Source organism: Phyllostomus discolor, chromosome 7, assembly GCF_004126475.2.
Source record: "Phyllostomus discolor isolate MPI-MPIP mPhyDis1 chromosome 7, mPhyDis1.pri.v3, whole genome shotgun sequence".
Classification (NCBI taxonomy): domain Eukaryota; kingdom Metazoa; phylum Chordata; class Mammalia; order Chiroptera; family Phyllostomidae; genus Phyllostomus; species Phyllostomus discolor.
The window spans coordinates 85,104,052-85,128,007 of NC_040909.2; the positions used below are offsets into that span (position 1 = coordinate 85,104,052).

The following is a 23,956-nucleotide window of genomic DNA, read 5'->3' on the forward strand; positions in this document are numbered from 1 at the left end:
AGCATGTAATCAGTTTATTAGTGGCCCATTCCCATGGAAGAGAACAGGACTGGTAGAGTAGGGGGTGAAAGGCAAAGTTTCAGGGCAAAACAGGTGACATAAGCAAGAGCGGCTGAAGACCAGGGTGGCAAGCCCCTGGGCAGCCTGAGGCCGGGTGGCCAGAGGCCCAAAGGCCCGAGAGCCAAGAGCACCCCGAGCCCCCAAGAAAGAGCAAGTCCTTTGTTATGAGGACTTATATAGCTGGTGGGATAGGAGGGAAAAAAGTTACATATTGATTAATGGGTAAATGTGGTGCCAGCTTTCCTGGGGGAATGTGACTACCCAAACTTAGTTATGTGTGGGGGTCTATTAGCCCAAATCCTTATCTTGCTCCAGACCCCATTGTTCATCTCATTGTAAAACAAATATGTGACAGGAAGCAGTTAATTAAAATTGGGGCACTTTCCAAAGTTATTTATGGGCTCTTTCTGTAAGCATCAGGGACTCCCTCATAAAACAGATAGTGACCAGAGGTAGACAATTAACCAAAGTTGTTTAATGGGCTTCTTCTTTGGACACTGGGGACCCTCTCCCACATTACAGGCCCTGGGATGAAAGCACACTTTTGAGGCCTTCTTTCTCAGATAGTGGGAACACTACATAGAATTTCAAGGACTTCCCTTCTTTCTTGCTAAAACAGTGTCTCTTGTGATGCTGGAACACCTGGCAATATTATCAGACCAGGCTCAGGACTGCTGAGTTAGTGTGTGAGACTTGTCTCCTTCCTCCTCCCTGCCTCGGTTTACTATTTATTCTACCTAATTGGTAAAAGGCGTTTCCTTATAACCAGGGTGCTAAATGCTGGTCTGTAACAGCACTGTAGTCTCAGAGTTCTTCCTATGCTGTCTCCTGCCTCAAAATCATGTTGGAGGCAGTTATTTGGCAAATACTTTCTTTCCCTTTTATCATTCCATATGTTTTCACGCTCTTTGATTGATAGCAGCCAGTGGTATTTTTGGCCATTGTATGTGGGCTTCAGAGGAGTAAGTCGCCTGACCTCTGCAGGCACTGAGTGACAGAAGCAACAGCTGATTTCAAAGGGGAAGAAAATGTGTTCCAGGGTTCTGGTTGTGTGGGTTTCATAAATGCTCTAGAGGAAATGTAGGTTTTACTTTCTAAGATCTATAGCTAAATCTTTTAAAATAATTTATAAAGTTGATTGCCTTGGAAATAGGTAGTGCAGTTTCACCATCAGTCTCATGTTGAGATACAGAGTGGTATAGACAGAAGCGCACACGGACTCGCATATGGGTGGTTCCCATTCCAGCATACCTCATAGGACCTGGAGTTGGAGTCCTCAGATTTTAACTTCATGAAATTGAAAGTGTTAATCCTCTCCAGAAAGATTTGATTGATTGATTGATTGACAGTATTTACTCATTTGTCTGCTAACACACCCTGTTATACTTTTTTTTTAACCAACTGTTCCAGAGTCCTCAGCTTGGAACCTGTTCAACTTTCTCCCCTGCCTGTCACAGCTTTGCAATTGGCAGTCCTTTAGATACTGTAAGAAAGAATCATCCTTATAAATAGCAATTCCTAAACTTAATAAAAATCATAAAGCCTGACAAGTTTTAGAATCCCTTACATTACATTGTTGAGCGTGTCATTCATTCATGGCAAAACAATAGACTTGATTTTATGTGTTAATACCTTTAAGACTAAGTTTGGTAGATATGATTTTTAATTCAATGGAATCTTAATAAAATGAGTTCTTGTTAATAAAAACATTTTTACTTGTATAGCTTTTTAATATATAAATTGACTTTTTTTTTGTATTTTTTTAACTCAGCAATGAGGTTGGCAGGATTATTCTATTTTTATAGTGAAAAACCTCAGTGTAGACTGTAGAGTTTAACTTCCCTTCAGTTACATGGTTACTGTGTTGTAACTGGGAATAAAAGAGGCTCTGATTTGTGGTCCTAATGTTCAGTCTGCTGTTTTTATGGGCGATGCCAAAACCAGAAAATGTTTCATTGTGGACTTAACTTTTTACATAAATCATTCATATTTAATAATCATTCATATTGATGTTTTGGCTCAAGCTTTTAGCACTAAAATTTTGTGAATACTACTTAATGTGTTTATTAACCTAGGGTTTTATCTAATAAGCATTAGCACAGGGAAGCCAGACATACCTGTTTGTAAGTGTAAACCTGCCTGTGGTTTACTTCTCAGATTATCACACCACAAATACATGGAGGGAAAAAGAAGTGATGATAGATATCTGGGAAGGTGCTTATAAACAATTTCCCTAGACTCAGAATAAATGAGAACCAGAGTACTCAAAACTTTCAGAGGGTGGGAATTAACAAATATGCAGAGATTACCCTACCCTATTCTGCTACTAACTGGTCCTCCTGTATGGTGAACTGCTCATATCTCCTCAGAGTTACCTGAGATAGATGACCCTTTGCTATTTAATAGAGTTATGCTTCTGTTAAAATATGCTTGTTATCCTGGCCAGGTGGTTCAGTTGGTTGGAGCATCAGCCTGTGCACCAAAAGATCGTGGGTTTAATTCCCAGTCCAGGCACATTCCTAGGTTGTGGATTTGGTCCACATTCTGGGCAGGTATGGGATGCAGCTGATTGATGTTTCTCTCTCTCTAAAATCAATAAATGTATTCTCAGGCACGTATTTCAAAAAAATGAATATACAAGCTGCCATCTCAAAGTAAAAGAAAAACATCCTAACTTTTATGCACAGAGATGTGTGGTTTTTTGTGTGTTTTTAAGGGATGCTATGGAGAAGCTTTCTAGTATGGATGATGCCTTTAAAAAACAAGTTGAAGCAATTGTTGAAGCTCATCAAGCTGAAATTATACAATTGGAAAATGAAAAGCAGAAATATATTGATTCTGCAAATTTAAAGGTACTGTAAGTAAAATGCACTTTGATTATGAGTATTGAATTGTAACAGCTAAATAAATTGAAAATTATAAAGAAAAAAGGAAGCATCATTTAATAACCAAATAGATACGACGAATGTTGCTAAAACTATCATGAAGCCAGGCCAAAATATTGGTAATTCTTAAAGTGGTTATAGAATAGAATTCTAATTAAACCAAAATTGAAAGTTTGATTCCGGTGTGCACCTGCTCTGTGATCTCTTGATAAAAATTGCCATCTCCCTAACCAGTCTCAGAGCAAAGCCCATTTACTTATACATAAGCAGGGTGAAAATTGAATGTATCAAATATAATCCATCACTACTCTGGAAAAATTCTCAAGAATTATTTTATTAATAATTAAGGTTCAGGACTATCAAGTTTATCATATTAATATCACTTACAAAGGAGCTTTTAATAATACATGTGCATGAGCTTCCCCCTGAAATTTTTGTTTACTAAGTCTGGGATCGGATCCAGGTATTTTTATTTATTTACTTATTTTTAAAGATTTTATTTATTTATTTTTAGAAAGAGGGGAAGGAAAGGAGAAAGAGAGGGAGAGAGACATCAATGTGTGGTTGCCTCTAGTGTGCCACATACCAGGGACCTGGCCCACAACAGAGGCATGTGCCCTGACTGGGAATCGAACCCACAACCCTGTGGTTCACAGGCTGGTACTCAATCCACTAAGCCACACCAGCCAGGCCAGATCTAGGTATTTTTAAAACTCAACAGTTGATTCAGATGTGACTCCTATGTTGAGATCCGCCAGCTGAGCAGACAGTTACGAAATTTTATTTTTCCCTGATTTTGAAGTGGTAGTAAGAAACAAATACAGTAGTCCCCTCTATGGAAATCCGCCCTTTTGCTTTCTGAGGTTTCAGTTACCCATGGGCAATTGTGGTTTGAAATAGTAAGTAGAAAATTCCAGAAATAATTCATATGTTTTAAATTGAGCACCATTCTGAGTAGCATGATGAAATCTATCCTGCCCTGGATGTGAATCATCTTTTTATCCAGCATCTCCATGCTGCGTGTACTCCCTTCCCATTAGCATTAGTAGCCACCTTGGTGATTAGACTGACTGTTATGATGTCGCAGTATCACAGTGCTTGTGTTCAAGTAACATTTATTTTAGTTAATAATGGCCTCAAAGTGCAAGAGTTGTGATGCTGGCAACTCGGACATGCCAAAGAGAGCCATAAAGAGCTTCCTTTAAGTGGAAAGGTGAACATTCTGGACTTAATAAAGAAAGAAAAAATCGTATGCTGAGGTTGCTGAAATCTACATTAAGAATGAATCTTCTATCATGAAATTCTGAAGAAGGAAAAAGAAATTTGTACTAGTTCTGCTGTTGTACCTCAGACTGCAAAAGTTACAGCCACAGTGTGTGATGAGTGCTTAGCTAAGATGAAAAAGGCATTAAATTTGTGGGTGGAAGACATGAACAGAAAATGTATTCTGATTGATGGCAACGTGTTGCTCAGAAAGCACTGAGCCTGTGTGAGGACTTCAGCAAGGGAGCCCCTCAAATGAGTGACATGAGGCCATTTACTGCAAGTGAGGGATGGTTACAGATTCAGGAATAGGTTTGGCATTTTATCACCTCACATCATCTCAAGAATAAGAAGGGTAAGTACAGTACAGTAAGATGTTTTGAGAGAGATCACATCACATAAATTTTATTATAGTATATTGCTCTGATTATTTTATCATTAATCTCTTGCTGTGCTTATTTTATAAATTAAGCTTCTATCATATATATGTACATGTAGGGAAAAATGTAGCATATATGGGGTTTGGTACTATCTGTGGTTTTAGGCAGCCACGGCGCGGGGATCATGGAACGTATCCCCATGGATAAGTGGGATGACTGTCTTCTGTAAGACTGGAGACTCAGAAATGAGTAGATGGAAAAGAGTCAAACAACAGAAAGGGAAAGGCATACTCCATATCATTATAATCAAGGTGGTTTTATTAGTGGATATTGATTGTCCTCAGGAGCCAGTGAAGATAGATGGATGAGGGCTTTGGAAATAATCACAATTAATAAGGAAGTTTAATTTCTTCAGAATTCTTTACTTCATGTCAAGTTAACAGATGATTCAAATGTTTTATTTAAAATCTGAGGAGTGTTGGCTAGGGTTTATTAGGTACTAAATAAAGCATAAGGTTAGGCCCTTGGCTAAAGGGAAAACAGAGTTCTGATTTGGACCCCTCCTGCTGATATAGTGTAATATTAAAGGGATATGTCTGTTTAGGAGTTAGATTAATGGCACCAGAACTTACATGTGACAAGAAAGAAAAATAGGAGAAATACTAGCTTTCTGAGGGTTAGGGAATCTATATTAGAGATTAGGAAAAGTGACAAGCCTTGTGATAGTTCTGTTGGGAGAGCTGTATGTATCATAGAAGAGAGTTTCAACCAGAAATTAATAGTATCAATTACAGAAAATTCTAGGAAAGTGTAGGTTTAGGAATAAATGATGACCTCTCGAATAGAAGGTAGTTTATAACCACCAACAGCAACTGTAGAAATGCAGTAAGGAACTTTACTATAGTATTAGGGAGGGGAGGTTATGTCAGATTTGAAAGTCCTTAAGGGTCTCATGTTTAAGGTAAATTCATGTCTCAGCCTTCACTGCATCACAGAATAGTACAAAGATTAAGCCAGAAGACTTTCTGTCCAGACATGCTACTGAGAAGCTGCACAACTTTCAACAGATTTTTTAAAGCTCTATAATAGAGTTTAAATAAATTACCATGTGTTCATCACCAGAACTGATGAGAAATAGATAATGTACATGTATATACTTTGTATCCAGCATAAACATCATACTCCCAATTAGTATTTGAACAAGTTACCTTTTACAACTTCTTGGCTTTAAATAAATGTCACAGTTGCAAAGTGCATAGAATCAATTTTTGACCTTTTGCTTTCAGAATGCATTTTAAAATCTATTTAAGAAATTTAAATGTAAAATTTATATTTGATTTAGGTTCATCAGGTTGAAGAAGAAATGCGTGAACTTCTGCAAGAAAACTGCAAGAACAAAAAAGCAATGGAAGCAAAAATTAAGCAACTGGCTTTTGCACTAAATGAAATTCAACAAGACTTGTAATGGTTCTGAGAATGAATTTAATTGAAATGGACCATCTGACCTATTGTAAAAATGATTAAATATTGTAATAGTAGTAACTGCTATGACTTTGAAATGTCTCTTTCTACACATTTCATTCTGATATTTTAAAAGACTTGAAAAAGTATTTAATTGTATATGTAGGTTTTTATAACAAATTGTTTATAAATATGTGTATTAGAAAAACCTATCAAAATAACTAGACGTTAAGACACTTTGTTTCTGTGCTATACATTGTGTGATAATTACACATTTGCCTATAAATATGTAAATGAACATTAAGTTAGCTTTTAACTATATTAGGGAAAGTATTTTAACAATGTTGCCTTATTGTATTGATGAAGAACTAATTATATTCATTGGTTGTCTTTTAGTTGATGTAGCTCCATTCTTTCAAAATCCTCATACATACAGCCAAAAGGTATCTGAAATCTGTATGATCAAAAGATGTGACACTGATAAGAAAGTGTATATTGCCATCTCCACATTACTCCTAATGACCCCTTTTTTATGATATATATGACTTTTTTTATTAAAGATTACATTTAAGGTTTCATAAACATTGTCTGTTCCTCAAGAGGAACACTACTCTTTCACCCTCATTTTTTCATTTTTCCTTTTAATCATTATATATATGAAGGGAATTCTTATTTTGCAACTGGAAACAGTTTTCTTTCATTAGTCTGGTCACTTATTACTCTTTTGCTTTTGTCATTTCTTATGTTCCTATATATACAGAACAAAAACTTAAATACTATTCTCACAATTTTTGAAAAAGAATATGATACTGTGTGTTTAACAAATATTGAGTGAACTAAGTTTTAAAAATTAGATGGAATCAGAAAACAATGTAAATGCTTTTAAAAGGGAGAATCGCATTTCATTATGGGCAAGCTTCACACTGACATCTGTGGGACAGCACTGAGCATACCAAGGAGGAATGGGAGTTAGGGGGAGAGGAGGACATAAGAAATATTTGGGAAAATAATAACCTAAAAAGATCAACCTACAGCCCTAAGAGTTTCCATAAAACCCAGGACAAACATGAAGAGAACCACACCTACACACTTTATAGTCAAACTGTTGGGAAAATCTTGAAAGCAACAAGGAAATATGGCTTATCTCATATAGAGGAGCAATATAATTAACAATTGACCTCATCAGAAACAGTGGAGGCCCAAAGATAGAAGATGACATACTTGAAGTGTGGAAAGACAAGGAACTGTCAGTCTAGAATGCTACATCCTTCAGAGGAAAGAGAATATGTATTGCTAGCCAAACTGCCTGAAAAAAAAAAAGTTAAAGACTGTCCTAAAGGCTAAAAGGAAATGTTATCAGACAGTAACTCAAGTCCACTGGAAGAAATAAAGAATATTGGAAACAAATGTGGGTAAATTTTTACATGAGACCTTAAGTATATTTTTCTTCCACTGGAAGACTATGTAAAGCAATTATAACACTTGGATTTATAGCATATGTAGGATATGTGAAAAAATAGCATGAATTGGAAGAGGGAAATACAGCTATATTGTAGTAAGTTATTTTACCAAATTAGTACTGATCTAAAAAAGACTGATAAATTAAAATACATATTGTAATCATAGTTAAAATGTCAGCAGAGGAGATTCCACTTCTGGAAAGGAGCACAAGGAACTCTGCTGGCCTGTTTCCCAGCAAAACAACCTTAACTGCCGAAGATTTTAAAACACCCATTTAAAAACTCTGAAAATTGTCCTAAGAGCAATAGCAAGTAAAGACATTCATTGAATAAGACTTACTAAATCTCTGTCAACAGCAAAAGCCTGAAGCACTGAACCACATGCATCTCCTTCCATCACCTTCTGCTCACCCTAAAGGAAATTCATTGGTGGATGGTTATGGCCAAGAAGATAGGTGTCCCATCCACTCAGTCTGTCAGTCACCAGACTGGGCAAGCTGACAGCCTCTCCCCTCAGCTTGAGGAGCCAGCAAGACTCAAGTCACTACAATCAGCAATGAAAACAAGGACATAATAATAATGGGACGGGAGGAAAGTGGGAGTTGATAACTATGTTCATTGTCTTCATGGTGATAATTTCATGACTCATTAAGAATAATATGTGAATGTTTTATATGTCAATTTTACCTAAATGAAGTGGTTTAGAAAAATTTAATTGGCATTGTCATAAAAAAGGAAGTTATTAGGTTAAATTTAACAAAGGAAGGGCGAATCTTAAGTACAAAACATTGTTAGAAAGCTATTCATGGGTTGGAAGACTTGAGATGGTCATCCTCCCCAAATTTAGCTACAGATTCAGGGCAATCCTTATCAAAGCCCCAGCTAGCTTGTTTGCAGAAGTTTCTAAAATGATTCTAAAATTCAAAGAAATTAAAGGGAACTAAAGTAGTTAGTTAAAACCATGTCAAAAACGGAAAACAAAGTTGGGAAACGCACATTCCTGATTTCAAAACTTACTAGAAAAACCAGTAACCGAGACTGTCACTGGCATAAAGATGGATGTGCTCATTGATGGAATTCAACAGTCTGGAAACGCCTCGTTTGGTGCGGGGGTGGGGGAGCTCTGGAGCTGAGGAGCTGCGGAGCTGCGGGCTAGGCAGGTGGAGACACTGGCTCCGCCCCCTCCTCAAGGCCCCGCCTTCTTCCCCCGCCCCTACCCCCCACCGCCCGTGCGTCTCCCAGCAACCGCGGTTGGCGTCACTTCCTGCCATTTAAACTCGGCGTCGGCGGGGCGCACTCGGGGAATGGCGGCGGCCGAGCCCGGGAGCACCGGGCAGGCGACGCAGCAGAGCCAGGGGCAGAGCCACCGGCCTCCCCCCTCGTCTCCCGCTCCGCCATCTCAGGTCGGGGGCCCGGCGGGCGGGAGCAGCCGGCACGAGAAGAGCCTGGGGCTGCTCACCGCGAAGTTCGTGTCGCTGCTTCAGGAGGCGCAGGACGGCGTTCTGGACCTCAAGGCGGTGAGGACACCGCCGCGGGATGCGGGGGGCGGGGGCAGAAACGGCGGGGGGAGGGGATGCTGGCCGGGAGCCTGACCCGCCGCGTGGCCACATCCCGGCCCGCGCTCGACAAAGAGCCGCTGTCCCGCGTTTCGGGCCCGCGTCCCGAGGTCACCGCTGTTGGGACTCGGTGATTTCCACGGGCCCTTCTGATGGCCACCGTACCCGCCTTGTTCAAAACAAAAACAAAAGCTATTTAACCATACATTCTGGATGAAAGAAGGAAAAAATGTAACACCTCCCCCCTCCTGCCCACTAAAATAATGGTGACGAAATCCTCTTCCTCGTCCACTTTTCATGGTCCGGCAGTTAAGGGGAACGTTCGGTGTGTGACTTATTTCGGCATCAGTCGCAGGTCTCTAAGGTGGGGTTTTCCATGTCACGAGAAGGGCTCTTCTGTTCCTTCGAAGTCGCTTGTGTCGTGGGGGCGCACCCTGTCCTAGGCTCCAGCGCGGGTCCTTCAAACCACAACAGCACGGAAGCCCGGTGGTAACACGCAGCGACCTGACCGCCCCAACCAGAGTTTGCCAGGATTCAGCAGCTCGCAGGGACACAAGGTGACCGCCATAGTGAAAAGTCACCCACCGCCAAGTTTAAGTGAGAACCAGGCTGTAAACACACAAATGACACTAAGTACTAAGCAATCAGTCGCAGTCACTTAAGACGCCCTCCCCCCGCCCGAGGCACTGTCGTGAGCCTTGGCTAACACTGTTTTATCCGCGCCCATGGGAGCCCAGGATGCCCACCTGGCTGGACAGTGTGACTGTGGCCACCAGAATATCCTCTGACACCCGAGATTGCCCTGGGTGGGGTATCTTCAGGTCCTTGCTTCCCTGGGTACCCTCCGTGTTGAATTAGTGGCTGTGACTTGTCTCTGTCTCTGCTTTGAACAAATGGGCCTACTGCATGTGTTTTGCATGAAGCGTTGTACTTGATGTTCCTTCCCACCTGTGCAAATTCCTATTCTCATTTCCCACAGCCCCTTCTCTCCCGGCTTTGTGGCAAATACACCATAATAAAATGGTCATGAGCGATAATGCATTCTGTTTAAAAAATTTCACAGTCGTGAGGATGTTTCAATAACACAACTTACAAACTCATGTTGAAAATCTAGAAATTTAGCTGTAGCCTGTGACTTGAGAAAAAGGAATACCACAAGTTTGGGGTTTTACAGATAGAACTGAACTCGAGTGCTGACTTGGAGGGTTTCTTTCTCCACTTGCCTGGGAATATGACACAGCTGAGACCCATGTGCCCTTGGGGGTTCTTTGGTTTTGTTGTGTTTCATGAAATTGCTCCCTGGAGTCACAGGGCCAGTGATCAGGAACTGGATTTGATATTTATTCACAGTTTACTAAAAGTTCAGAGGTTTTTGTAATAACATTGTCTTATTAGTGATTCTTCCTTCTAGAGAACAATCTTTCACATTTGTATGAAAAAATGTCATTTACATATATTTTTCATTCATTTATATATGTGTGTGTAAAATCTTATGTGTCTAAAAATCTTACATTGAAATCTTTCCAATGATGGTACTGTGTACCATAGTAAAACATCATTAACACATTTAAAATTTTTTTTTATCATTAACACGTTTTTGACGTTTCCTCTAATGTAAAAAATCACATTTCCTCTTAACATTTTTATTTTGAGGGGGTCTATTTCATCATAAGATACTGACACTTTTGAGTTATATACTTGATATTTTTAAAGAAGCTGTTAAAGAAGCATCATTTTTTGTGAATATGAATATGAAAATTATAACAACTTTCATATCCACATATCTTGGATACATAAAATATCCCAAACCATGTGGATGTTGTTTCTTTTCTAACTTGTGACCTATACAATACTACTGAAGAGTAAGACAATAACAATGAACTTCCATTGTAAAAGCTGATGCAGTTTATTCAAGAAATAAATCAAGAAATAAAAAATGGAGCAAATTTAAAGCATATGCATTTCAAAAATCCTGAGTCCAGTGGTAGGGAATGCACTGCTTACATTTCTAGGAGAGATTCCTGTGGGCCTGGGTGCTGAGTTGGAGTTAAAACAATGTGCTGCTTCTTGGGGGAGCCTTTGTGCCCCTGAAGTAAGCTTATTTCTTGGTTTTTAATTTCCTGTCTGATTAATGCTCCCTAATGCTCCCTATCTGATTAATGCTCTCAATTGAGAGCACATAGTAGCCTTTTCCAGGAACTCTTTCTTATTAGCTTCCATCTAACCTCTTTTTTAATGAGACTGTTAATTTTTTAAACCTCGTTGTACAACTTGTCACTATAGCCCCGAGCCTTAGACATACATACAATTTTTTGTTACTGTTTATTATTTTCAATGAATAAATAAGTGGAAATAAAAATGTTCCTTTTCCGTACTATTTCATACACTCCAGGTGAAAGCACCTGTGGATCAGTGGTACCCGAACTGCTCCTTCAGGGCAGTTAAATAGCTGGGGAACTTTTGACTGCATACCTGTTTAAGTGTTTTTGAAACTATGGAAACCCATTTGAAAATGTTTTGCCACAGATGTATTCCACAAATATATAATTAATGCTAGATTGTACCTGAGTATTCATTAGCTTTCTGAAGTTGTTTCCTGAAATAGAACAATGGCTACTTTACAAAGCAGTTGTGACCATTGAATTAGGTAATATCTATGAAAGATCTATAATGATTATCCTTTTACTGGCTTATGAAAGTTCTATATTAATTTCTCTGTGTTTGAAATTAGCTAAAATCCTGAGATGGACATAACACATTGTGGGACATAGTTGAAAATGTGTTCACTCAGGGGTTTGAAATTCTCATTAAAATATTTCATGGACAGCCCTGGCCAGGTGGCTCAGTTCGTTGGCACATCCGTCCTGTACCCCAGAAAGGTGTGTTTGCTTCCCAGTCAGGGCACATACTTGGGTTGGGGGTTCAATCTCCTGTCAGGAGGCAACTGATCCATATTTTTCTTCCACATCTATGTCTGTCTCTGTCTCTCTGTCCCCCTCTTACCCTCTGTCTCTAATATCAATGAACATAACCTCTGATAAGGATTAAAAATATATGTATATAAAATAGACATATATAAAGTTATACACACACATTTCATGGGCAGTCTTGCTGTGTTACATGGGGTCATACCACCTTTCTTTCCAGACCACCACTTCGTGTGTGTATGTGTGTGTGTGTGTGTGTAACAGATTGGTCATATGTAGTGTCTTTTGCATGTTTGTGGATTTGGATGCAGTCACATTTGTTTGTGATGCCCAGCAGCCCAAACACTTGAGAGCACATATACTGACAGCTGTAGCTCCAGAGAGCAGCTGACCTGCACTGCAGAACCTGAGAGACAGGATGTTTCCCTAGTTACTCTTTCATGTTCAGGACCTCATGCCATCTGAACATCCTTGAGCAAATGAGCTGCAACTAATCCTAAACAAATAAAGCTACCTTGGCATCTGTCCTTTCTCCCAGAGCTCACACTGGGCTCTTTTAAAATGCACATGGGGCAAAGCCCTGTTAGCCCTTACAAGGGATCTCCTCTCCTAATTTTGTGTTGCCCAACTCCTAGCAGCATCCCTAGACTGGATTTTGTTCTGCCTGTACACATCACTTTGCTCACCACTGGTGACACTGTTAGAACAGGATTTAATGTTTGGAGGGGAGATCTATTCCTCCTGAGGGTTACATTTGCTTGTATATTTTCCTGAAAGTGGAGTTAGTGTGGTTCAATTAGATGCTTCCGTCATGGCTGTGTAAGTCAAATCCTGTAACTCAGATAACCACCTTTGTAAGCAAAACTGAAGCACATGACTGGCAGAGTGGGAAGAGGATGTGCCACTCTGCCTTATGCATACCTCATCAGTACCCAGGCCCATCTCTAGGGGTGGAGAAAACCAGTGATGCTGGGGTGTCAGTGCAGTTCACTACAGGGATAACCGAAGCCCAGCAGGGGCCCAGCATTGCTTCTGTTGTTCCCTCCTGCTCCTATAGGGGAATTTCACACTCTGTTCTTAGCCATTACCTCCCCTCTCCCTTCACTGCACCCCCACTGATGAGAAAATAAAAAGCCACCACAAGGAGATATCCTACCTCTCCATACCTGTCTACCATCATACCTGCGTCTTTATTGAAAGAACACTTAGTGGAGAGAGACCCCACAGTTACCTGCAGCTGCTGCCCAAGAGCCCCTGGTATTGTCCAGCTAGGACATGGTCCTCAAGTGGTCCTTCCATAGTCCTCTCCAAGGATCAGTTGTCAGTGCTTCTGACTCCCTGACAGCAGTTCTTGAGGCATTTATCTTTTCTCACTCTTCCCTTGGGCTTTTAGGACCTCTCACCTTCTCTGACTTTAGGGCCAGCTGCCCCTTGTTTCCCCCAGTCAACACTTGGACACCTTGGCATGCCCTGTTTCATCTGACTTCCCAATGCTGGTATGGCTGCTAATGTGCAAGCCTCCTACAGGTCCTGTCCAAGTGATGTGCTTTTGGGCATACATGTTGGCCATTTATATGCTCATGTGCTTAGAAGAATATTTAGGAAATAATGTTGAGTTTTAGAAATCAAGGGTTAACCTTGATAGTTGTTAAGTTGTAAGAAATTTTAAAGATTGGGCAAACAGTGACAACTGATGGCCCTTTGCCTAGTGACCTAGGACAGCTCTTGTGGTCTGATTCATGCAAACATGTCCTGGTGGTCTAACCAGTGAACTATGGGGTGGCCATAGCACTACACTATCTGAGCACTTGGATGCAGATGACCCAGCAGCCTGGAAGACCTGGGCTCCCTTTCAAGGGGCCTCATCGGAGGAAAGGGAGAAATGTACCTACAACTCCAGTTTCTAGAGTTAACTTGGCAGTGACTACTGCTCCTCAGGAAAATAGCCTCACACTACACAACAGAAACTCTTGTGAAGGCAGATAAACAGAAAGGGATTGCTGAACACAAGGGAAGAGGGCGCCAGTGAGACCAGACTTTGTTCTACTTAACAATTACCTGGATGGAAGAGCCTCACTTCTGGTCCTCCCTTGTCTCTGCCACATCCTGCTGACTCTCCTGTCTACTGTTTGAGGCATGGATCCCCTCCCTGAAGACCTGAGTGACTGGGCAGGAGTAACCTGGACATTTTGGTGGCACAACAAATAGATTGCTAGGACTGACATTGCACTTACAGGCTCCAGATACCTGTGAGGTGAGCTGTTGGTCACACATGCTCCCATGGAGGGAGGGTCCAGCTGGCAAAACTGGGTTTTATAGGAGCTGCTTTTTTATGCAATCAAGAAAGTAGCGATGTCCTCAGATGGCTGATAAACCAGTACATGAAGCTCATTACCATTCACTAATTTAGATAACTTGCTAACTGTTGTCAGTAAGGACACAAAGGTGTTTTTTCATGACTGCCATGAATTTGAGAATGTGACTGCACTTTCAGGTGGGCTCTTGCCTAATCCACTGAAAAAGAGCTGTGGGGTCCCCCTTAAGTTTCCATTCATTATCTTAGGAAACAAGTGTCAGAAATGTGAGTGAGAACTAGTTAGAGGAACTGTTAGCATTCCTGAATTCAGTCATAACTTGAATGTTTTTATTGAACTTGTCAAATATGAGTGAGAATACCAAGCTCTTGTGTACCATTTGCTGGTACCATCTCAGACCAGAGCATGATGCTGTGTGTTCAGTTTTTACTGTGAGTTTAAAAAATGCTGATAGTGTATTTCAAGGTTTCACCATGTAAGTATCCATCCTTCAGAATTTGCCACCAAATAAGTGGACTGAATTATTTAAAAAATTGCTGAGCTATAATTGTTCAAACTTTCCCAAGAAGAATTGAAGCTGTCTCTAGACAAGACTTTACAGAGAAATGAGATAGGACATGACAGGTTCGGCAGTTTGCAGCCCCCAGGATTAGTCAATGAGATGATATGAGGTGTTCTCACTGTTCTTTCATTTCTGTGGGCTTCGTGTCCTGACCTTTTTATTTTCTTTCCATTTCAACATCTGCTGGCTTTTAAATGGAATAATTTCTATGGTCTTCCCAGGGTGTGAGAGCTGCTTTTGAACACACCCAGCTCTTGTTCCCAACAGCTGCCTGGGTTAGATCTGGGATTGGGCTCTGGTGCTGTGAACTTAGTAACCAATGTTTTGGGCTTTAAAATGTGAATTGTAATTTATGTTATTGGTCTTTGTTCCATGCCCCCCCCCCACACCCCTTTTTCTTTAAAACAGGCTGCAGATACTTTGGCTGTGAGGCAAAAAAGAAGAATTTATGATATCACCAATGTCTTGGAAGGAATTGACCTGATTGAAAAGAAGTCAAAAAATAGCATCCAGTGGAAGTAAGTTATAAATCAGTGCTCTGTTCTGAAGCCCTGCTTTATCTTCCCAGTGCTCTGTAAAATCCGTCATTCCCCAGTTTGTGTCTCCTAAATTCTCTCACCACATACTGGGTCCCACTTTTCCAGGGACCTGCCTCTCAGGGCTTCTGTGCATGTCCCCATGTGTTGTTGCTCCTCAGTTAGGCCATTCCCTTGCTCTCTGCTGTTTAATTTATACTCTCCAAATTCAAATTGTAGCCCTCATTTGGCAAACCCTGCACACTGCTTTGTGTTCTTAATCCCTCTCCCCCTAAGTGTTTGTTGGCCAGTTAAGTAATATAAATGCTTTGCAAGCAGGAACTGCATCTTAATATGTAGAAATATGGACCTTATAAATAATAATTGATTGAAACACATTTTGTCCTGTTAATTTTGGTGTGGTTATACAGTACTTTTGAATGTGACAAATACTTTCTGTTTTGCAAATTTGTTTCCTTTGGCCTTAGTGTTTTTTTTTTCATTAGTCAAAATCTCACTCTAATATTTAAATGTCATAATTGATTTTACTTGTATCTCAGTGTACCTATGAGATGTCCCAGTGTGACTGTTTGGCCATGACATCTTTTGGTGCATCTGTCACCAGCCTGACCTTCCTGGTGACTAAAAGCACTCTAAAATATTGAGAATTTTTGTAGTTTTGTTGTTCTTGCCAAAAAATACTCTAAGCAAACACATTCAGAGGTATGGTATTTAAATTTTTTAATCCTTAATTTTTAGAAGAGTGTAAAGGTTTTTGTCTTGAATACATTGCTAATTAAGTCAATCTTATTACTATAAAAAGCAACTGATGTTAACCTGGGTATAATAGGGAGATGTTGATTCTCACCTCTTTTAAAGAGGTGTAGGTGCTGGCTGCAACACTAAAGAGGTCCTGGAGAGACTGCGAGATCTCAAAGCTGAGATTGAGGACCTGGAACTGAAGGAAAGAGAACTGGATCAGCAGAAGGCATGGCTTCAGCAAAGCATCAAAAATGTTATGGATGATTCCATTAACAATAGATATCCTTTTCTATAAGTTAGACGTGCACACACAGCCAGAGATGATATGTTACCTGACATTGTTCCAGGTAGAAGATTGGGTACTTTGTTGTACTTTTTTTAGAGATGTAGTTTAGGAAATAAATATAACATTTTAGTTTTATGTTTCTAATAATTTAAAGATTTTATCTTTTTCTGTTATATAGTCTTATCTAGTAACATCATCCTTGTATTGTATTGAGAAAAAACATTCCATCTACTTTTGGTCTACCCATTGATAGGATATGATACACAGGCCAGTATGCTCAGAGCGACTGTGAACTTTAGATGTCATTGTGAAGTACATAGGTTATCATTAAATCATTATGTTCCATGCTCTGAAGTGGCAGTCAGCAACTCTCAAAGTTTTGAAAAATTAACGGTTGGAAGATGAAATATCATGGGCCTTGAAATCAACCCAGGATACTTTCAGCCTGATACTAACTATACGATGGTAGGGTTCCAAGGCTGTGGTTATCTTGTCATCTTTGGAAAGATGGGTGATACACTCCATGTTTCTTACAATTGCTGTTCTCTTGGATATCTGTGAAGCTCATGATTCGTGAGCATACCTGTGCTCTATGGAACATCTAACTGCATCGATCTTATACCTTCATGAGCTCCTGATTAAGTTATACAGTTATGTTTTATGTTATCTTGTCCTGGGTGCACAAGTCCATGATCTCATTTGTTATTTTCTTTCTGTGGGTAAGAGCTCCTTAAGTTTTATAACAGTGGGTTTTCAGGATGAGTACTGTGTATCCCCAATGTTCAAAACCCATTGAATTAGCTGATCTTGGACCTTGCTGCACTGCTTTCCAAGGTTCTGATCACTCCCAGTTCCCCAAATCACAGCCTAAGAAAGTTTTGGATGTGGAGATTTCTGTGGTTGTAGCTTCCTTTTCCCCATCAGTACCTTTCCCCCAGAAGCCTGTCTCTTTGATGAATAGGTTTTCCATCTATCTACCAAGGATTATCAGATATCACAGAAATCTAAAGTGGCTTCTTAGAGCCCAGGATGAACCTTCCTTTTGGGGACTTTTGTTTGTCTTTGGTTTTTCAGACTGAAGACTTCTGTTCTTTTTAGTCTAACCATAGCCGACAGCCCCACAAGCATTTGTCATTTTGTTTATTTTGGCCTCTGATTTATTATCTTAATGGAAATGCCTAGACTTTGATACAAATGTTGTTCCTTAACTCTTATGACAGTACATTTTCCTACGTAACTCATGAGGATATCTGCAGTTGCTTTAATGGTAACTACGTTCTTCTCTGCTCAGCCCATTCACTGCAGTGAATCAGAATCCTTTGCATTCCCCAGTCATTATTGTCGGGAGTGGACATCTCATCTCACTCTTCACTGTGCCGTATTCGTAGGCCACTGATATTTCTGTTTCCATGACAGTAACCGCTTTTCACAGGTCACATCATTGTCTGCATTGGTGGCCTTAAACTGGGTGGGAGGGGCAACCAAGTCAGAGAAGAATGAAGCAACAATAGTCTCAAGTCACAGTTTCACAGTCAGTGGTAGAACTTGAATATGAACACTGTGCTCATCAGTGTTTATGAAACTGCAGCGAGTGTGCTGGTTACAAATGGAACACAGCATGAGGACAGTTAGGGAATCGGTTTATAACCAGGAAAACCGTTCCTTACCCCATCCACTCTACCTCGTGATCTCCCCTGAAATGACAACATAGTGGATTAATAGCTGAAAGGCCGGGGCTGTTCGCTGGTAATTGTATCTAACACAAATAAATGAAATTGTGCATGCACATTTTATTTAATCGTGCCTGTCAAGAGCACAGCCTGTCACTGACTTTCCAGGCAGATTTATGGCTGTTGCTCCACTTGGCCACCATGGGGGAAGTCTTCTTAGTCTTCCTCAGAGACAGCTGTAGAATTTGGCTTCACAAGTAAGTTTAATTAAGTTCAAGATTTCAGTGTGTCACACTTTATCTATGATGTCCCCAGTCATTTAAGTAGTTTAAATCAAGTAAACAATGTGATTTACACCCTGGCTGGCGTAGCTCAGTGGATTGAGCGCGGGCTGGGAACTAAAGTGTCCCAGGTTCGGTTCCCAGCCAGGGTACATTCCTGGGTTGCAGGCCATAACCCCCAGCAACCGCACATTGATGTTTCTCTCCCTCTCTCTCTCTCCCCCCCCCTTCCCTCTCTAAAAATAAATAAATAAAATCTTAAAAAACAAACAAAAAAAAAAACAATGTGATTTACTTGAGGTTAAAAGGTTTCCAGAGTCCCAAACTTAACATGAGACTGAGTGAAAGCAAAATTAACTTGAAGTGAACTTATTAATAATAATCGATCTAACACTGTGTGTTTACCCTGTTCTGAGATCTGCAACATCTATGACCTCATCATCCTGAGAATAACCTACACAGTAAGTCATATGCCCTGTAGGAACCCATGCCTGAGCCTGGGATGTAAACCCGAGTGTTCTGACTCCAAGATCTACCTCGTTGCCACTGTATTCCTGGATCGATGGTATTTCCTACAATGTGAAAATCTTTATTTCTTTTTTTTGACAGGTGACACACTTTTGGCCATTCAGGCACCTTCTGGTACACAACTGGAGGTTCCTATTCCAGAAATGGTACATGGGGGACTTGCTACAATGAACTTGCTGTCTCAAGAGATACAAATGTGTTTTCTTTCACTGAACATGAGCTAATTGTGTGTGAACACCATCAGGTTGTCTGTTTAGGGTATTGATATTAAATTTGGGCTGTCTTCATTACTTGAGTGAAATTGTAGATGTGACTGAATGAATTATATAACGTTTTATTTTTAACTTGATTTTATTTGGCTACAGGAATGAGTCAAGAAATAATAAATAATCTTAAAACAAAAAATTAATTTCACTATATCTGTAACTGATGTACCAATCCTGAGTGAAGAAGTTCAATTTAAATATCAACAATAATATATTGCTTTACATCGGGCCTTTTTAAAAAAATTTTTTTGGCTTATTGAGTCAAATAATATTTATTGACTATGTGTAATATATATTTCATGATTTTAGTTTTGGATTCAGAGTTCCTAAAACTGATTTGAAAGCTGTACCAACCAAAGAAGGGAGTAGAAAAAGATAGTAACTCTCATTTACCTCCCTGCCTCAGCTACTCTAGAGGTTTGTTTTTAAGCATTTATATGACTGGATTCTGAAGCCCTGGGTTACAGATAACCTTTTAAAATACAGGGGTGGTACACTTAACATGTCTGTAGGAAAACCAGTGTTTTTTATGCTTGCTGAGTATAAAACAGTTTGACTTGTGAAATGGTTGCCATTTAATAAAGCATGTTGAGATGACCACATCCACAGCAGCCTACAACCGCCGGGGTGGTATTCACACATAAGGAGAATGTGAGGAGTGATTACATTAAAAATGGAAGATTGCCATAATTCTATAACTGAGAGCTTTTGATGCTGTTTTTGAAAAAAAGCGTGCTTTTAGACAGGTGGCTTAAAGCCTTAATATCGTGTCCTACTCTTGGTCCCCACTCTTGTGTCTTGACTTATTGCCTCTCTTTTGTTGTGCAAATTTACTTAGTCCCTAGTAACTTGATCTCATTTTTAATGTTAATATTTATTCATTTGGTTATACTTAACTTCAAGGGTCAGAATGGACAGAAGAAATACCAGATCAACCTAAAGAGTCATTCAGGCCCCATCCATGTGCTGCTTATAAATAAAGAGTCCAGTTCATCTCAGCCCGTGGTTTTCCCAGTTCCCCCACCGGATGACCTCACACAGCCCTCCTCTCGGCCCTCGACTCCCCGAACTTCGCACAAGCCTAGCCCAGCCACTCGGAGACCCCCTGAGCAGCCCACACCTGAAAAGGACCAGGGCTCCCAGCACATGCCAGCCACAGACTTAGCTTCAGGTGGGCCCAGAGCCTTTATTTTAGAAAGTCATAGCTTGTAATGTGACTATTATCTGATAGAAGAGGAAAGTAGGAAGCTTAATCAACATGTGTTAATTCAGTTAACACTATATGTGTTCAGCATGGGGACAGGTTTTATTAGGGAGATTTAAAAACCTGTCATATATATATATTTTTAAGATTTTATTTATTTTTAGAGAGAGGGGAACAGAGGAAGAGAAACATCGATGTGGGAGAGATGCATGGATTGGTTGCCTTTCACACACCTTCAACTGGTGACCTGGCCCACCCAGGCATGTGCCGGGACTGGGAATAGAACTTGCAGCCTTTTGGGTCACAGGCCGTCACTCAAATCTACTGAGCCACACCAGCCAAGGCTATATTATTTATTATATGTTTGATTGTAATTATATGTATTATGTTTTTTAATTACTACAGATTTAAGATACATATTTTTTATACACACACCATCTGATTGTGTATTCTAAACACAACGTGGTAGAATGTAACTGTAAATACTCAGCAAGAGAATGATGATTAATGGGTCTAAAGCTCAGTTTTCTTTAGGATTTCATTTTCAGAAGTAGCCAGCATCCCTGTTACTATTTACACATCTGCTTTTATCTGAGGTTTACTTTGTACAGTTATCTCTCAGTACCTCGAGGACAAATTATTGACATGTGCTCTAACCATCTTGAAGAACAGTCAGGCTATAGAGTATACAGTAACATATGCCTCTTCTTCCTTCAGTCTGTATTGCTGTATCTGGAGAGCGTACTTGCTCAGTGAATGACAATCAATGTCCGTCTAGTTGGAGTGCTTCAGATTATTCCAACCTACACTGTCCAGTTTTATTTGTACCTTGGAACATGTTCTGGGTTGTAGCAGGAGTCTGCTGCCCTGGCTGTTCACGGTAGTGCAGTGTGAGGCTGTAAGGGTCTGACAACACACGGGATGTCACTCAGCATAGTGTTCCCACACCATCCCTCCTATGCTCCCTGTAAGAATTTCTACCTTGGGCCACGGGGATGCACAAAAGCAAGTATGGTCGTTAAAAAGCCTGTCCTCTTAAGTATAATCCAAAGGGGGTGAAGAAAACAAGCAAGCTTTGTAAGGTTTAACTCAGACCCAGTTAGTACATTGGCTTCCACTAGCAGTCAAAAAATTCTGAGCAGTTAGTTTCTGTATATGATTTTGTATTTGGAAATAGTAAGGAAAGTAATTTGGGACTGGATTGAAGAGGGCTTTATATATGAGACTGAGTGAGGAGGTAGTGGATAGCCAGTGCGGGTCTATGACCAGGGAAGTGGCTTGTGGAGGACTACACAGGGTGCTGAATGCCAGACAGACATGATGAGGGAGAAGGTACCTGAGAAGCACAGGGCAGAGAACCTTAAAGCCAAAGTAGCATGGTGACGGTGTAGAAAGAGAGAACAGGTGAGAAATACTGTTTAGGCAAAATAAGTACTATCTGATGTGTGAGATCTGGAGATGAAACTAATAGGAGGAATGGAAAGTGACAACTGCTTAAGATCAGGTGATAGAGAATTACAGTACCACTGACTGTAAAACTCAGGAGTCTGTTTTAGGAGGAGGATGAGGCTTTTGGTCTACGTCTTGAGTTTGTAAGTTTAAAAGCAGAGTAGGTATGAATGAAGATAACTTTCCATAAAGTTCTAGTACATAACTTTGAGCTGTTAAGCTGCTGCTGATTAAATATAATTATGTTTAGTATATACTGTGTTGAAATACAACTAACTGCCTTTACTATTACAGAAATGTCACAGAACATTTATCACATTTCTCTTTCCAGCAGGATCTATTAGTGGAGATATCATTGATGAGTTGATGTCTTCTGATGGTAAGTAATTTTAACTACCTTATCATTAATGCTTTTCTGGAATTTATAATGGCACATAATTTATTGTTTACTTAATTTAGTATGACAAGTCATAAAAAAAAATCTCCTTTAATAACATTTTAGAGTAAATTACAGGTATCCTCTTGCATTTGTCTTTGCCTCTGTTTCAAGGGAAGACTCCATAAGGGGACACTTACCCTGCACTGAGGAAACTGCTAAGTGGGTGGCACACTAGCCCTTTCACTCCTCAAGAATCTGGCCAAGAACAGTAGAATAATATAAGTGCACAGGTAACCAGTCTGAAAACCCAGCTTTATGACCTAGCTGGTATGACTTGGCTGGTGCATCATACTGTAGACAAAGGTCATGGGTTTTGATCCCTAGTTGGGGTGCCTACAAGAAGGCAACCCCCATCATTGTTTCTCTGTCTTTCCCCTCCTCTCTAAAAATGATGAAAAAAATGGCCTCAGGTGAAGGGGGGAAAACAGTTTTGTAAGTCACCCCCACTACCATGGGACATGAAGTGACTACATAATCATCTAATCTAAAATCCTTCGTAAAAATCAACAGCTACAACACTGTAATTACTTCACTGATAACTCTTGGTTTCACCTTTCTGGAAGTTCTTGGATTTAGAGTCCTGGCCCCTAACAACTATAGTCGAGACCTGAGAAGGAGCAATTGTTACGTTAGCCAATTGAACTGTACCACTTTGATTCTTTCCTTCAGCATTTCTGAAGACCAACACTTATTAACCTAAGCCTGCTTTATTCTGTTTTCAAAGTAGTAGCTCATTTAGCAGATCAGAGAACATACTTGGACTTACATTTTTTAATCGTTATTTTAGTGACAAGTCAACCAATGAAAATTGTAACCTATTTCTCAAGCTTATGCTTATAATCAATGCATAATTATCTTTAAACAATCTTCTCAAATACACATTAAACACAAATAATTTGTAATTGCTTTTCCCAGTGTATATTTTAAATTCTTGTATAATACAGAAACCATAATTTAATGGACGGCTTTGTGTTTTGTGTTTGGAGAAGCTGTCATTAACCCTGAACTTATGCTATTTGCAGTGTTTCCTCTCCTCCGGCTCTCTCCAACCCCAGCGGATGACTACAACTTTAATTTAGATGATAATGAAGGAGTGTGTGACCTGTTCGATGTGCAGATACTAAATTATTAGATTCCATGGAAACGCGGGACTGTTATCTACCTCTAACTGTAATATTGTAGACTTCTTAATAACCTAAGTATTTATAATGAAGATAACACCTGTTTAGTTTGCTGATTTTTGTCTCCTTCCCTAATACTTTCTTCATAAAACTTCAACCATGAACACAAAGGGCTCTATTGCTTCAGGTGAAAGTGATTTAATACCCACGCACACCCCATCCTCTAGTAATTGCATTCTGGGACTTCAGTTTTTCTTACAGTTCTGACTCCTGTTTCTTACTCTAATGAGAAGAAAAGTTAAAATAGGCTTAAGGTCATCAAAAAATGAAAATGTTGGCCAAGGACTCATCACTTACTTGTGTTATGCTTGTACTGCCACAAAACTTTCCATATTTCTCTGTGTTCCAATCCAGACAGACATTCACTGCCACATATAAAGTGAAGGGTATAGACTAAAATATAGTCACTGTTTCCATGAACAGAGTTTGTGAAGTGCCTTCTATTTTAGCACTTTAAGTTTATCACGTTTGGTTGACTTCTGGTATTCTGCTTTCCTAGATTATAG

At 39.9% G+C, this 23,956-nt stretch overlaps 2 protein-coding genes across 8 annotated transcripts in view; both read left to right on the forward strand.

The window, feature by feature from the left end:
* Nucleotides 1-6,444, forward strand: part of LRRCC1 (leucine rich repeat and coiled-coil centrosomal protein 1) — a 54,989-nt gene extending 48,545 nt beyond the window's left edge. For 5 of the 6 annotated variants that reach the window (XM_036031065.1, XM_036031068.1, XM_028518043.2 and 2 more), the window contains 2 exons: nucleotides 2,777-2,912; nucleotides 5,931-6,444. In XM_036031065.1, the coding sequence (XP_035886958.1) occupies nucleotides 2,777-2,912; nucleotides 5,931-6,053 (259 nt within the window). In that variant the 3' untranslated portion in view covers nucleotides 6,054-6,444. Of the gene's footprint in view, nucleotides 1-2,776; nucleotides 2,913-4,418; nucleotides 4,564-5,930 lie in introns of all 6 variants that reach the window. The other variant, XM_036031066.1, reaches the window with a different exon arrangement.
* Nucleotides 6,445-8,778: 2,334 nt separating this feature from the next.
* On the forward strand, nucleotides 8,779-23,870 carry E2F5 (E2F transcription factor 5). Of its 2 annotated transcripts, none has more exons than XM_028518610.2 (8): nucleotides 8,779-9,026; nucleotides 15,278-15,387; nucleotides 16,264-16,425; nucleotides 17,656-17,699; nucleotides 18,993-19,057; nucleotides 20,081-20,348; nucleotides 22,165-22,209; nucleotides 23,292-23,870. In XM_028518610.2, the coding sequence occupies exons 1-8, from the start codon at nucleotides 8,814-8,816 to the stop codon at nucleotides 23,399-23,401; spliced, it is 1,017 nt and encodes a 338-aa protein (XP_028374411.1). In that variant the 5' UTR covers nucleotides 8,779-8,813; the 3' UTR covers nucleotides 23,402-23,870. The 2 variants fall into 2 exon arrangements, with proteins under 2 accessions (XP_028374411.1, XP_035886963.1); XM_036031070.1 differs by having other exon boundaries at nucleotides 8,780-9,026; nucleotides 22,162-22,209.
* The last annotated feature ends 86 nt before the right edge of the window (nucleotides 23,871-23,956 follow it).